This window comes from Pan troglodytes, chromosome 1 (assembly GCF_028858775.2).
Source record: "Pan troglodytes isolate AG18354 chromosome 1, NHGRI_mPanTro3-v2.0_pri, whole genome shotgun sequence".
NCBI classification, from domain to species: domain Eukaryota; kingdom Metazoa; phylum Chordata; class Mammalia; order Primates; family Hominidae; genus Pan; species Pan troglodytes.
The window spans coordinates 130,773,335-130,789,489 of NC_072398.2; the positions used below are offsets into that span (position 1 = coordinate 130,773,335).

Sequence of the window (16,155 nt, forward strand, 5' to 3'; positions counted from 1 at the left end):
TACTCAAAAAGCTCATTCTTACAAGGGCAAGTGTGCAAAGCAAGTAAGTACAAGGAGCTCATCCTAGTAGATCATATTATGTGCAATTAATTGCAAAATGAAGTAAGAAAAGCTATAAATGAGCCATGTTCTAAGTCAGATAGTAAGAAAATGACAGTGAAGAGCTGGGAGGCAGAGAGTGAGGGGTAGGCAGAAAAACTAGGGAGAAAACATCAGGAAAGGTTTATCAGAGAAGGGAATTATGGTTTCTTAAATTAAGAAATTTCCCAAAGCAGGCCCACTAAATGACTCGTACACCCACTCTTGAAAGAATTGTCTGATTCATCCTACAGTATGTATATTCACATGGAAAGGCTTGTCTGTCTGCTCATTAATTTGAAACTGTGAACCACAAATATTATTTCTTATTAAATAACTCTATGAGGTACTGCAGCCCTCCTAAAATATTTCTTTGAGGCTGAGGTTACACTTTCCTAGTCCTACTATTTAGTTTTTGTTTTGTTTTTGTTTTGTTTTGTTTTGTTTTTTTTGAGATGGAGTCTCGCTCTGTTGCCCAGGCTGGAGTGCAGTGGCTCAATCTCAGCTCACTGCAAGCTCCGCCTCCTGGGTTCAAGCGATTCTCCTGCCTCAGCCTCCCGAGTAGCTGGGACTACAGGCACCTGCCACCACGCCCAGCTAATTTTTTGTATTTTTAGTAGAGACGGGGTTTCACCATGTTAGCCAGGATGGTCTCTATCTCCTGACCTCATGATCCACCCGCCTCAGCCTCCCAAAGTGCTGGGATTACAGGCGTGAGACACCACGCCAGCCATCCCACTATTTAGTTTTATTACCCATGAATTTGCTGTATAACTACACCCCTGGCTTTAAGTCCTCATCAATTAAAAGTTTGAATTTCCATAATGAAAATTCAAAGCCCCTACAAGCATTTGTTACGGGGGTTTGGGAAGATAGGCACAGGAAAAGCAAAGCTAAGGCAGAAGAGCAACAAGGAAGAAAATTAAGAAAGACACAGAGACAGAGTGTTGGTGACGTGGGAACCTAGTAGTTTACATGGCCACAGTCTGTTTTTTAGCATGGCAACCCTATTTTGAGCACTAAAAATCTTAGAAATAACTGAACACACGGCAAACTCAACAGCAGTTGGAGTTAGCTCTTTTTTTTTTTTTTTGAGATGGAGTCTAGCTCTATTGCCCAGGCTGGAGTGCAGTGGCACTATCTCAGCTCACTGCAAGCGGTTAGCTCTTCTTTTATTTAAAATTTCAGAAAGTGCTCATGAAGAGGGGTTTAATGAATTTATTCACTTTCCAAAATAGGGGAAAGGCCACAATTTTACTCACTCTATCAAATAGAAAACATTTCTTGAAATAAAAATTTACATAAATTAAAATTATTCATTCAAGAAAACCCTTATAAACCTAAGGTTTAAGATTCGATGTCTTGAGGTGAATGGGACATTATATAACTTTTCAGCCCACACTTAGAAACTAAGCCCAATGAGATACTAAAATGACAGACCCAGTAAGGCAGGCTCAGCGCTGGCTCCTCAGGGCCCACAACGTTGACCTAGCTACAGGCTTCTCAATCAAGGTTCTCCCAAACTGAATCAATGCACATTTTGGTTGCCAGGAAGAAGGGAGGAGTATGAGAGGGCTTTAAGGGTAACACAGTGATTCAAATGAAAGTGAGATAAGAAAAGATAAATCATATTATTTGAAGGCTTAAAACAAACTCAGATTTTCCCAAAAAGTCAAGTACCAACTGAATAAAAACCATCCAGAGACAGGTATGCATCTTGATGTTTAGAGAGAGCAGTCTTCAGAATACTTTCAGTTTTCCTTAAGCCATTCATGTTAATTGCAAACTAGCCTAGATGCAGAGCAATCAAACAATCACCTGCTCATTCAATGCCAAAAATCAATGCCCTAAGAACATTCAAGAACCTTCTGGATCTAAGCACAGTAAGCAGATTCTCCAATGGCTATGTTTTGCAGTCTGCAGGTTACAACCCATTAGTGAGCAGTGAAGTCAATTTGATGGGTAAAGACATATTTTAAATAAAATAGAACAGAATATAAAATATCAGTATGCTTTACACCTTGTAAGAATTGTTTCATGAACCTCTTGCTTCAATTATACATGTGAATGGCATGTGTGTATGTGTGTGTACTAGGCTGCAATGTAAAATGTGTTTCTTATGGTGAATTACAGTGAATAAAGCTTGGAAAACTCTGTCCTAAGATACCAGCCCAACCTACTTTATATCATTCCTTGCTTCTCTTATCCCCCTATCACTCCTTGCACTTAGACCTACCCCAACACATCCATGGACATCACCAAAGTAAACATGAGAACAACCGCCATTGTACCTGGTTGGTACACGAAAGTTTTGGCAGTGTTAGCCCCATTAGCCAGAATCAAAGCTCAGAAGCTACCTGGAAAAGAAACTGTATGACTAATGTATTTGAAACACTACAACACTGCTTTCTAAATAGAAAATTCTACTCTTCCACACTGCATGCTGTTTCTAATCTTTTTGCAGACTATTATGGTTTAGATGTAGTATAATATACCAAGACCAGCAGTGCTCGGTGACATGCTATATGACTGGATAAAGCTCCCAGCTAGAAACTTAGGGATCGGGGTTCTAGTCCTTCTCCATTAGCTGGGTTTGATCTTGGACAAGGTACTCGACCTCTCTGGGTTCAGATTCTCCAACTGAAATATGACAAAGCAGGACTGCAGAAGGGTTCTTCCTAGTGAGTGTTCTGTGGAGATACTTCACCAGTCTTGCAAAAGTGGATATTTTTTTTTTAATTAAGATGTTTATTTTTAAAACTAAAAGAAAACAGTAAACACAATCAAATACATTCAATATCAAATTTTACCATGCTGCAATTACCAGGCAGCCAAATAACCTCATTTTTCAAAAAATTTAAAGAATTACCTTCAGTTTCTGTATATATTCTAGTAAACATCTCATTGATTGGAAGCCTGTAGCTCTGCATGGGGAATACGTCTAAATGTGAGCCTGCTCTGTTCAGATATTTGTATAAAATGGAACACTGATAGTCCTCACTCGGGTAAATGCCAGGTGAAGCCTAGGTAGACACGTACAGAACATGCTCTCATATCAGGCATGGCAAACAATTTCAAGTCACATTCTGATAATGGATAATGTCTTCAGGGCTTTGAGTACCTCCTTTCCGATTTTTTTTTTTCATAATGAATGCATGCAGCTAAAAATTTTCAAGATCCAACTCTAATTAAAAATTTTCTAGTATTCCTCTTTCAAGCATATGAATTACTTCTTTTTTTTTTTTAATGGAGTTTTGCTCTTGTTGCCCAGGCTGGAGTGCAATGGCGCGATCTCGGCTCACCACAACCTCCGCCTCCCGGGTTCAAGTGATTCTCCTGCCTCAGCCTCCTGAGTAGCTGAGATTACAGGCATGTGCCACCATGCCTGGCTAATTTTGTATTTTTAGTACAGACGGGGTTTCTCCATGTTGGTCAGGCTGGTCTCGAACTCCCGACCTCAGGTGATCCATCCACCTTGGCCTCCCAAAGTGCTGGGATTACAGGCATGAGCCACCGTAGCCGGCCCCATGAATTAATTCTTAACTGGAAATTATCCTGAGACTGCAAGGATGGCTGTTAAAAAAATCGTTGACACTTAGTAGCAAATACTTATATGTATAAATAAGTAGTTTCACCTATTGAGAAAAACAGAAACAATGCTGAGAGTAAAATTAACATTATCATCCACAATATTAATTTCAAATGTTTGTATGTACAGTATTAACAAAGCCCATTTCAGTTCTATATAACACACTTTGTTTTACTCAGTAACTTTAAGAAAATTAGTTAATGCTTTGCAACACTGATTCTTGCTGTTATTTTTACAATTAGTACCGACTTCATAATTTATCTTTAAGCACATCACAGGTTTTAAATTACTCCATATTAAACTTCCACAAAACTGTGGAAGTCAACCAAGACTTATTTATCAATTAAACAGTCATTCATTTCACAAACACTTATTGAATGCTTAGGATGTGTCAGACATTGTTCTAGATACTGGGGCTATTGTGGAAAATAAGACAAAGTCCTTTCCCTTAAAGGGAGAGATAATAAACTGGTAAATAAATAATTTCAAGTGCTAAAAAAAAGTACATCCCCTTAATTCAGTATATATTGAAGTAGCAAAAACCGCAATTACTTTTGCACCAACCTAAAATGAAACAAATGGATGTTAGCTTCTTCACATAGAAAGTATATGTTATTCCAAAGCTACTGATAAGGTTCAGAAATTTGTGAGTAAATTACTGTAAGCATACACAGTGCATCACTACTAAATATATAGTACTAAATGCAGTGAGTATGTATGCCTGTGTGTGCAGCTGTGTATGTGTATATAAATTTGAGGGCTTATTTACAACACAAAGGAAGTTTATTATCAGGATGCCAAAAGAAAAAAAGAAAAAAAAAACTGAAAAGATTGATGCACCTTAACTTGATAAATCTTCCAATAATGAAAAGCAAACAGCTAATTTTCCTCGCCCACAGCTAAATGAAACAGGCAAGAAAAGTTAAGAGGTGACACTGCTCTACCCATATGCAGAAGGCTAACAGAATGTCCAGTCTCAAAGAGTCTGAAATTGAAAACGCTGTATGAGTTTAAGGAGCCTGATCTGTTTCAAAGCCACCAAAAATACAAGCCTACAAAGATAAAAGACTGGCCCATTTACAGGCAACATCACAAAAGAGTTGCCTATCAAACTACAAAAGGAAGGAACTGCAAACAGGAAATTGCCCAGCCCCAGCCATGTGCCTCCCCTCCCTTCCTCTCCACTAACTTCTATAAGCAGAAGCAAACACTGCCGTTAGATTTACCAACAAGCCACAGAGAAGGATGACAGAACACTAGTAGCTGACATCTAATATATTATTGGTTCAATAAATATTTAAAGTAAATGCCTTTATTATTTTGAACCAACTTTTTGATAATTTTACCTACATTTTAAATGACATTTATTTAATCTACAGTTTTTTAATGTCACTGTAAAGTAGTTCTGAAATCAGAATTTACAGAATTGTGAGTCAAAATATAAGCAAAATAATATACTTGGTCCAAACAATAAAAACAAAAACAAAATCACAGTTAATTGTCTGGGTATATCAGTGTCCAATGATTTAAACACACACACTCTAACCACTTTTAAATAATACTGTTCTGTTAAAATTTCTGCATACTCAGCAGACAGCTTAATGTTCAAAAATCAATAGGTCCATTATCAGCAGTTCCAATTAAGCACATTTATATTCAGGTATACAGAAGTATTTAATAGAGCATTCTGACATTCTAATGAGTAACAGCAGGAAAGGTCTATGGACTTCCTAATTTTTTACAGAAACTTGGACTGATGGGCATGATTTCTAGTAGTCTGTATCTATTGAAACAAATAGACACAGATAAAATGACTTCATCTTTTTTTTTTTTTTTGAGTCAGGGTCTGGGCTGGAGTGCAGTGGTGTGATCACAGCTCACTGCAACCTCAAACTCCTGGCCTCAAGCAATCCTCCAGCCTCAGTCTCCAGGTAGCTGGGTCTACAGGCTCCCACCACTGTACCTGGCTAACTTACTTTTTTAATGGAGGCTAATAGCACTTATCCACTCTAAAATGGTCTAAATATAGGAAACAAATATAAAAACACAAAGTTTTCAAACAGTTAATAAATCTATAAATAAAACCATGAGAATAATCAACCTCATTAATCAAAAAAATGATTACTAAAACAATGAGGTAGCATTTTTCACCAATTAAATTTCTAAAACTGTAATGTTCATACCCAATATGCAAAGTTTACATGAAATTGGAGATTTCACATAATACCAAATTTAGTATAAACTTGCTTAAGTATAGCAATATGCTCCAAGAGTCTTAAAAACTCTGAAATTTAAAATTATTTACCCTATTTCTGGCAATCTAAAGACAAAAATCCACAAAAAGAAACACTTATAATATAGAAAGAGATGTGTTACATTATAAAAAATTTTGAAAGAAATCTAAAATGTTAAACAATGGTATTCTCTCTAAATGAAATATTATTTGGTCACCTGAATAGCAAAATGGCAAAACATACATAGGCTAAATTTTAAAAGGCTCAAAAAACTACACTGCAATCACACCTAATAAATAATTCAGGTTTACAACTGCGAGAGAATTTTTCCACATTTCTTCTACAATGTGGTTACTCCACTTTTTAAAGTTTTTTTAATTGTAAGGGAAAAAAACACCCCTATCTTCTCATTAGATTATCCCCTTTTCAAAACGGACATTTAAAATAAAATTAAATTAAAAATTTAAAATAACTAGTTTTCTTCCAGCCTCCCTTCACTCCCCTACCACCAGAAAAAGCATCATCACCTTCATGCTATTCTCCCTGTCTGATGGTTCCTCAGCAACCTGGCCTGCTGGGATTGACCATCTTGGAACCTCCCCTCTCTCCAGGTCTGAACCCAGCCCTCCACACCCACACCAACAGGCAGGGAGTCATTCACCTTAGTATCCTCAACTCCAGGAACAAGGCCTGTTACATGAAAATACCTCAAAAAAACATTTGTTAGATAAATTCATATTTACCCAATTGTACCTATTGCCCGCTTTAAACAATTGTTTATCGCTCATCTGTCCCACATTTTAAGCTAGGCATTGTTTTTATATATATATATATATATATATATATATATATATATATATATTTTTTTTTTTTTTTTTTTTTTTTTTTTTTTATTCCCTAGAACCTACCATAGTGCTAGGAAGGGCTCATAGTAGCTAAACAAAGATTTACTGAACTAATGAATACCTGACTACAGATCTCACAAATTCATTTGGTTTAAACAAAATATTCCCTTAAAATAACATCCTTGGAGAGAAATATACTCGTACCTTCCAGTGAATTATACTAAGCAATAATCAGATTAACAACCATATGAGTGTTGTTACTGAGCCAAGGAAGTATTTAAGTGAAAAATATGATGGACAAGAGGAAGATGGGCAGACAGAAAGAGGGGAAGTAGCTGTCCGATCATCAGGGAGGTAGCCTAAAGGGTCTACGCACAAAAGTGAGTGATAGGAAGTAGGAGACTGGGTCAGAAAACTTTGTGGAAGGCCACACAGCTTCCCTGCCAGGGCCACCAGACATTCCTAAGTGCATACAACGTCAGACACTGCACCGATGACACCTTTATATAAATGACCACCTTCAGTCCTCACCGCAAGTATAATAGGGTATTATTATGCCTATTTTAAAGATGAAAAAAACAGGAGTTTGGATAAGTTAACTTGCTCAGGGCATACAACTAACAATTGGATTCAAAGCCCAGTGAGCCTGTGGCTATGTTAAAGTCATTGCTCACAACCACTAAGCCAAATGGAGAATGGCTTCTTTGCAATTAGTCACAGACTTAGCAGTAGAGTATAACTACTTAGGTCTTAAGTGTAGTCTACAAAATAAATAGCCAACACAGACATGGTTAGACAGTCTAAAAACCTCAGGCTTGTTATTCCCAATTCAGACATGACATCTGGTTCAGGCTAGTCTCAGTTAATCCACAATGTAGACCTCTAATTTAGCAATGCAAAGACTTAACAAGTGGGTAAGGAAAGTATATAATGTGGCTACCACCTCTGTTTAAGCATCCTCCACATAACAGAAAAAAAAACTGTATTTCTTTAACTCTGAACTTAATTTTCTAAGCTATACAGTCACACTTATTTTAACATCTTCTCATACATATTATTTTCCAATTCTTCAGTCACGGTGACCTGATCCAAATTCTCCTTGACCTTCTTGCCATAGGCCTGCAAAACTGAAAACAATATAGCAACACAGGTACTAGTGAAGACTTGGTCTTTAAGCACATGGCAAGAACCTAATTAATTCATACTCATAATTTTTAAAAGCCATCTTTTTCAAACTCATATCAGAGTGTTTTAGATGCTACAATGATCTAAACATCCTAACTTCAAAACTGCACTGAGTGTTGCCCTGGAAGGGAAATACCTTTCTGACAAAGTTGGTCTCTTCTTAAATCTGAGCCTTCCATCTCAAGGAGCACAATGTCACAATGCAGGGGGTGAAGAGATGCTCTACTAGTAGAGGCATCCCTAAAATGGGTGCCTAGCATCTGCTAAGTGTCACTGTGGTCTCCAGTGCCCACATCATTCCAGCAACCGTGGCTTTAAGATCACTGAACATGATGGTCTATATCAGGGTGTCTAATCATTTAGCTTCCCTGGGCCACATTGGAAGAAGAAGAATTGTCTTGGGCCACACATAAAATACACTAACACTAAGGATAGCTGATGGGCTTTAAAAAAAAAAAATCTCATAATGTTTTAAGAACGTTTATGAATTTGTGTTAGGCCACATTCACAGCCAGCCGCAGGTTAAACAAGCTTGGTCTATATTTTATCTCCTTTTTGATCCTTATGACAGCTCTATGAGAGAAAGCATAAAAAGTCTCCCCCCACTTAGATATAAGGAAATAGAAACACAAAAGCTGTGAAATACTTGAAGTCATTATCTAACAGAGAAACCAAAAGTGCCACAAGATGGCACACTCAAAAGTAAGCCATGGTGTTGGTGGCACAACAGTTGGAAAGTAGTTAATACCACTGAGCTGTACATTTTAAAATGGTTAAGACAGCAAATTTCATGTTACGTATATTTTACCACAAAAAAAATTGGGAAAATACAAGTTTATTTTTTTAAAAAAGGCTAGGTAGTGATGTAATTTTGTATACTGGTTACTACCCTTGGTCTATGGTCTTTACTTTGATTCTGTATCTTTAAAGACCAAAGTTGGCTCAGTCATGACTACAAATATTCTGGTAAAGGGGAAGACACCACTTTATACCTTACGTCCAACTTCATTATTTTCAGGAGTTTCCCATATATTACCTTCTTTCTTTCATGTTTTGTCATCCCATTATTCATTCACTCAAAAGATACTTACAGAGCACCCATTACATACCAGGCACAGCTCTAAATTGATAGAGTTCAAATACTGAAATAGTTCTATACCAGTTGGTAAATAGCTGCAGCCCACAGCACACCACTCCACTCCACACTGGCCATCCTAGTCTCTTCCTTGGGACCCACGCCCACCCCCTAAGCCCTAGACTTCCCCATGATTCAGCAAAGCAAGAAGCCTCCAGGACCCTGTCCCAACTTCCAACTCAACGGGTGAATACCCGGCCTAACCCCTTGTTAAATATTTTATCACCCTCCACACACAGCAACGAACAAAACAGATAAAGTCCTTACCCTCTAGTCTAGGAAAGAGATAATAAGCAAGTAAATGCATAAACAAAGTAATTTCAAATAGTAGCATGCTGTAAAGAAAATAAAGCAACAAAGGTCTAAAGGATGACTAGGGGTGGAGGTAACAGGGTAGAAATTAAGAGAAAATCTCTCTGAGAAAGTAACATTAGAAAGAGCCAGGCATGCAGAGGTCGGAAGTAAGAACATTCCAGATAGAACAGAAATATCAAGGCTCTTTGGTAGGAACAAGCATGGAATTTCAGTTAGAAGGCCATAGCATGAGGGGAGCAACTTGAGCAAGGAGACCACAGAGGTAGAGAGGGTCAGATCAGAAAGGATCTTAATGGCATTGGTAAGGATAAATTTTATGCCAAGATCAGTGGGCAATAACAGATTTGAAACAGGGTAATGATGTGATCTAATTTACAATTTTAAAAGACTACTCTGACAGTTGTATGGCAACTAAATTAATGGGAAGCAAGAATATAAAAAGGAGACAACATATAAAGCTGTGGTCATAATCCAGGTGAACAATGACAGTGGCTTGGGCTAGGTGATAGCAACAGAGATGGAAAGATACATTCTGATTCAATATGTTTTAGAGGTAGAGCTGACCAAACTTACGAATAAGTAGAATGTGGGATGAGCGAACAAAAGGAATCAAAATGACTACTCTTTTGATTTAGCAAGTCACTGATGGTAGTCCACTTACTAAAAAGAGAATGACTTGGGAAATAAATACATTTAGGGAGAGAAGGAATAAAAACTTCTGTTTTGTCACAATAAATTTGAGGTATCATTTAGACATATAATATGGAGCTATCAAACAGGCAGTTGGATATTTGATCTTTACAATAATCCTGTGAAGTAGATAAGGAAACTCAGGTATTATCCAAATTTTACCAATGAGAAAACTAAGGCTTTGAGAAAAAGGTTTGTCTTAGTACAAAATACTTTTATTAGTCAGTCAATGCCACTTAACAGAGGGCCGATTCCACATTTTAAGAACAGGAACACCTTCACTGTTAAAGACTTCTGTTTGATAAAATATACCTACCTACCTAGCTTGCCTCATGTAAGTTACATGGCTGCTCCGAAGGTAAAGGTCGTTTGTATCCAGAGAAGATTCCCCCAGAAAACGGACACTTATCAAACTAGCAACATTTAATATATGTAAAATTTAACTGAGATATACGTATAATGGATATTATTGACTATCTTACAAGACTGTCAACAAGTAAATACATACAGACAATACAAAGAAAGGCATAAAATTCTCTTTAAGGATCCACTGCCAATTTTTAGTTCCGTTTGTATTAAGGGTTTGTGTCAAAAAGCCCTCTGGGGAATACAGTTACAAAATTAGAAAAATCAATTGGGACATGACCAGTTCAAGAATAATCACTTCACACTGCTTCTCAAGACTGTAACTAGTGTGTAAGACAAGCTCATGCTGTACTCAGCACTTCTTCCACCATGCTAGGACTGCTTTTTCCCCTTTTGGTTGCTTTAAAGTGGTGGAAACTTCTCCATTAGAAGACATATTTTGTCACAGAGTATTTTGTGACAAGCTCAACGCATCTAATATAATCCTTTCAAAGTTCTAGAGGCACCCTGCTGAAATGAAGAACCACACTAAACAAAACAGGAAGAACAGGTGTTAAAAAGGAAAGAAAAGGTTGGGTGTGGTGTCTCACATCTGTAATCCCAGCACTTTGGGAGGCCAGAGCAGGGGGATCACTTGAGGCCAGGAGTCCTGAAGCCAGGCTGGGCAACAAAGCAAGGCACTGTCTCTACAAAAATAAAATGAAATTAGCTGGCTGTGGTGGCACACTTGCAGTCCCACCTTCTAGGGAGGGCTGAGGCAGGAGGATTGCTTGAGCACAGGAGTCTGAGGATACACTGGTCTACGATCGCACCAGTGCACTGCAGCCTGGGGGGCAGAGCAAGACTCGGTCTCAATAAATAAATAAATAAATAAATAAATAAGGAAAAAAGAGAGAGAAGATGCAAGGGAGGGAAAAAGGGGTAAAGAAATGAGAAGAGTAGGGCAAACCTGAGGTCCCCAGAATGGCAGGCACAGGTTTGGTGGCTGGAGAGGTTGAGGTGGATGCACTGCTATATTTTTTTTTTTTTTTGCGGCGGGGATGGGGAACAGAGTCTCACTGGGTAGCCAGGCTGGAGTGCAGTGGCGCGATCTTGGCTCACTGCAACCTCCCACTCCTGGGTTCAAGCGATTCTTCTGCCTCAGCCTCCCGAGTAGCTGGGACTACAGGCTCGCATCACCACGCCCAGCTAATTTTTGTATTTTTAGTAGAGACATGTTGGTCAGGATGGTCTCCATCTCTTGACCTCGTGATCCACCCGCCTCAGCCTCCCAAAGTGCTGGGATTACAGTCGTGTGCCACTGCTTGATTGATATTGACCACTTGATCCATATTTTGATCAAGGTTATGAAGCCTTTGGTGTGCAGGAAGCAGCTGCAGTGCTGGTGGAGAAGGAAACTCACAGATACCAACCTACTATGAACTACCTGAGATACCTGACAGTCCCGGATTATTCTGCTTTTGAAACTGACATGATGAGAAATGAATTTGAGAGACTGGCTGCTCGACAACCAACTGAATTGCTCAGTATGAAACGATATGAACTTCCAGCCCCTTCCTCTGGTCAAAAAAATGGCATTACTGCATGGTAAGAATGTGTAAACAATTCTGTGGCCTAGTTAGAGCATCAAGCAGTTACAACTGAGAATCTGAAACTAATGTCACAGCATGGATGTAATGCCTGGAAAGTATACAATGCAAATCTAGTTCATATGATTGAACATGCACAGAAAGAACTTCAGAAGTTAAGAAAACATATTCAAGATTTAAACTGGCAGAGAAAGAACATGCAACTCACAGCTGGATCTAAATTGAGAGAAATGGAGTCAAATTGGATATCTGTGGTAAGAATTATGAGACTGAACGGACTATTTTTCAGCTAGAAAATGAAATCTATCAAATTAAACAGCAACATGGAGAGGCAAACAAAGAAAACATCCGGCAAGACTTCTGAAAAGACAATTTCGCGGGTAGAAAAGTTGGGCTCTCACAAAAGGCATCTGAACTTTTAATGAACTGTTAAGGACAACAGCAACTTCCCAAAACCATTGATGTTTAAATGTTTAGAAATCATAGAATGTGTGGGCTGCTGCGGTAATTCTATTTGTATATCTCAACAGAATTAAAATGTCTAGCTTGGTGATATTTTTATAGCCATAAAAAAGAAAAACCCTTAGGCTTTCAAAATAAGTATGACTTTAGAATAATATTATGTCATAGAATTAATTTTGAGCCATGTGGGTCATGTTTTGTATCCAAGGATCTTTATTCAAAACTTTCAACATGTACAGGAAGTTGGAAACTTTTGGTTTATTACCTTGTCTAATAAAGAGATAGTTCTAAACACATTCTTGATTACCAAACAAGACTTCAGAAACACAGTGACTATACAGAGTCATCGTTACCATCATCATCATAGATAACGTTATATCAAGCTTAATATGTGCTGAACACTGTCCTGAACACTTTGGGTAGATAAACCAGACGAATATGAATAAAAATCATTTGGTCTTCACAAAAAAAAAAAAGAAAGATGTGCGAAGAGTGGCAAATGACCTCTTCTTGATGGCAATGCTTTACGAGAAAGGATCCACAAATAACACGCTTACAAAGCATCACAAAACCCTGCAGGAAAAACACATTTGTTTACAGGGCTTGAATCCAGAAATTAGTACAGTCTTTTTCCATATTTCAATCACAGTGTCAATCATCAATTTCAAATGAGTAGTCATTATCAATGTAAGGTAAAAAATATTCAGCTTACCAGAACTTCACTGAACCTTCATGCTAACTGACAGCTTTTCATGTATGCACTTAAAATAAAAGCAATAGCCTGGCTGGCACTACAAATAATCTCAGTATCCTAAGAACTGAAAGGAAATGTAGGGGTCATTACATCCAACCCTCTCATTTTGCGGATAAGGAAACTAAATAAAACTGAGAGAGATAAAGTGCATCATCACAGAGCCCTTCAAGATGAAAAACATGTTTTCTGACTCTTAGCCACTATTCCTTGTACTATACCATGCTATCTACAGAGCAAGAAAGAATTCTGCCACAAGGGGTAGGCCAAGGGTTTATTGCAGCTACATCAAGGGACAAAAGGTGGGCAGGGCTGGGCACCTCAGTGCTACAAACAAGGCCCCAGCCCACAGCCTGGCTGACAGTCTGCCACTCTTCTCAGCCTGCACCCTGCAATAGCTGACAGCTTTTCCAGCAATACTGCTGGGCTTTTTCCCCTAGAGCTTTTGGGTTGATGGGGCAGAGTTTGAGGTCTAGTAGCTGGTGCCCTCTTCCCTCAAGGTCCTTAGAATGAGGCCCTTGAAAAGTCACTCAGCAGGGTTGCTTCCATGGCTTCAGAGGAGCACAAGCCCTCCCCAAGGATGAGGGGAAATGATACCTCTCTGCTCCCTGCCTTTAAACCAGCATATTCCCAACTGATATCACACATATCCCTGCAAGTATGTTTTAGCTCTGATGGTTTCTGCTTTCTAAGCTTTTGCCCAATCACAGCATATATAGAAAATTCCAGAATCACCACCTAAAACTCCATAGCATGGTCATGTGGAATTCATACTGACATGTTAGTGTCTGCAGAGAACAAAATTTTTAATTGAAATTAGTTTTGGAAAAGTCTCTTGTAGTTATTAGGGAAGCTATAATATATGCAGGATTTATATTCAGTTTGCCTACTGCAAACAATTGTATAAATTAATGAATGGATTGATAAAAATAATAACAATCCTCCCCTGTGCAATCTAGGGTTTCCTCTTCTCCCAAAAAACAAACACTTCAACAGTCTTTTAAAATCTTCCATAATATCATATTTCATGCATTTAAACATACACACATGCACACACACATTTTTTTTCCTAGAAATGTCCTTGGTAGGTATTCTTTTTATTAAAATACCTATATAACTGTGGAATTCAAGCTACATATTGCAGTTTCAAGATTCTCTCATTAACTAGTAGAAAATAAAATCTAAAGAGTAAACATTCCACCACTGCTAGTCCATATTTCTCACTACAGATCAATTCCCAAACTGCTAATAATCTCCACCGTCTCTCAATCCCACTGAAAAACTGGTCTGGATTTTCTTTGACAGTGTTAGCATTTCACTGGCCTGATTATAGAAAATAATCATGAAGAAGGTACTTACCGCATAGGCACCTATCAAAAATGCTGCATTTGCTCTTTTCCGTTGGTCAAAACAGGTGTAGTGCACTATTTTCTTTCTTGACAAACTGTATGACTAGAAAGAGGAGATAAAAAGAGTTAGTGTAACCATAGAGACAAAGTTAACATATACAGAAGGCAAACATCATCTCTTAACCTTCAAGATGTGCTACAACCCATAAAATTTAACAACTTTCAACTTTAATTTCTATGGCATTTGAGGGTTGGAGAATTACTAGCTCAGATTTTGTACAGCCCAATCATAATGTAAGAATCAACAATATAATTAATATCTTTCTCTCCCAGAAAAGAAACTAATATGGTGGAAAATAATTAAATTATTGGCATCTCTATTAACTGGAAACATTTTTGACGATTTATTCTAAATCTTCTACAGAAAGTCTCTTCACACTTTGTTACCCCCTACATGCCACTCCAACTCCCAGGAATATTATCTATAGTTTTCATATAACACAATTTTTTAAAATGTCAACCAGTTTACTATGATCTCTAAAAAATCATATTTTTGAAGACCAATATTAGTATTTTATTTCTGGGATGTTCTATAACAACCCCCTTTTAATATCTGAAAATACTTGGTTAATGGAAAAATACCATTAAAAAATTATATCAGCAAACATCTTAATACAACACATTACAATAGCCATCTATTAAATTCATGAATTCAGACAGTTATTAAGCACCTGTTATATGCCAGGCAATATGCTGCATGCTCAAGTATTTAAGTTCAAAATAATCAACATGGTATGTTGTACACATGCTAAACATGAAAAGAAATGACAAAAAGATCTGGTAAAATGAAATCAAATTATTAATCAAAACTCGAATAAGACAACGAGAACACAATGTAACTCAATGAAATCTGCTTGATTTCCTCACTTTTCAAAATTTATGTATTTTGACAATTGATTTTCTAAATATAGGTACATAAACTGTCTTTAATGAGCTAGCAAAAAAAACACAGGCACAAAAGTACATTTCAGTATTTGTCTATAAATTCACATTGACTATAAAAGCAGCTTTTTCTATCTTATACATTGACTACAACACACAGAAAATCCCTGCTTTTAGAACCTCTTTAAAAAAGGTAAATAGAGCTCAACTATGTACTTTTCTTGATCCTGCTATTGTCTACAAATTTAAAAAAAAACTCTTCCATCTCTGAAGCCCGTTCTAAGATGAAACTGCAACACTCTGGCTTTACCATGTAACCACAAAAGTGTATCCCTCCAATGAGCCAGGAAATCTTCACTCCAAGTCAGGCATTTCTTTTATAACGAAAAATCATATATATATATATATATACACACACACACATATATATACACATATATATATATTTTTTTTTTTTTTTTGAGACAGATTCTCGCTTTGTCACCCAGGCTGGAGTGCAGTGGCGCAACCTCGGCTCACTGCAACCTCCACCTCCCAGGTTCAAGCCATTCTCTTGCCTCCCATGCAGCTGGGACTATAGGCACCCACCACCACGCCCGGCTAATTTTTGTATTTTTAGTAGAGA

General features: G+C 37.6%; 1 protein-coding gene and 1 pseudogene across 23 annotated transcripts in view; one reads left to right on the forward strand and one right to left on the reverse strand.

The window, feature by feature from the left end:
• CDC14A (cell division cycle 14A) overlaps positions 1-16,155 on the reverse strand; it is a 176,012-nt gene that overhangs the window by 115,383 nt on the left and 44,474 nt on the right. For all 23 annotated transcript variants that reach the window (XM_063781289.1, XM_063781356.1, XM_063781316.1 and 20 more), the window contains 1 exon segment: positions 14,599-14,691. In XM_063781289.1, the coding sequence (XP_063637359.1) occupies positions 14,599-14,691 (93 nt within the window).
• Positions 1,874-12,464, forward strand: LOC107973498 (pre-mRNA-splicing factor SPF27-like; annotated as a pseudogene).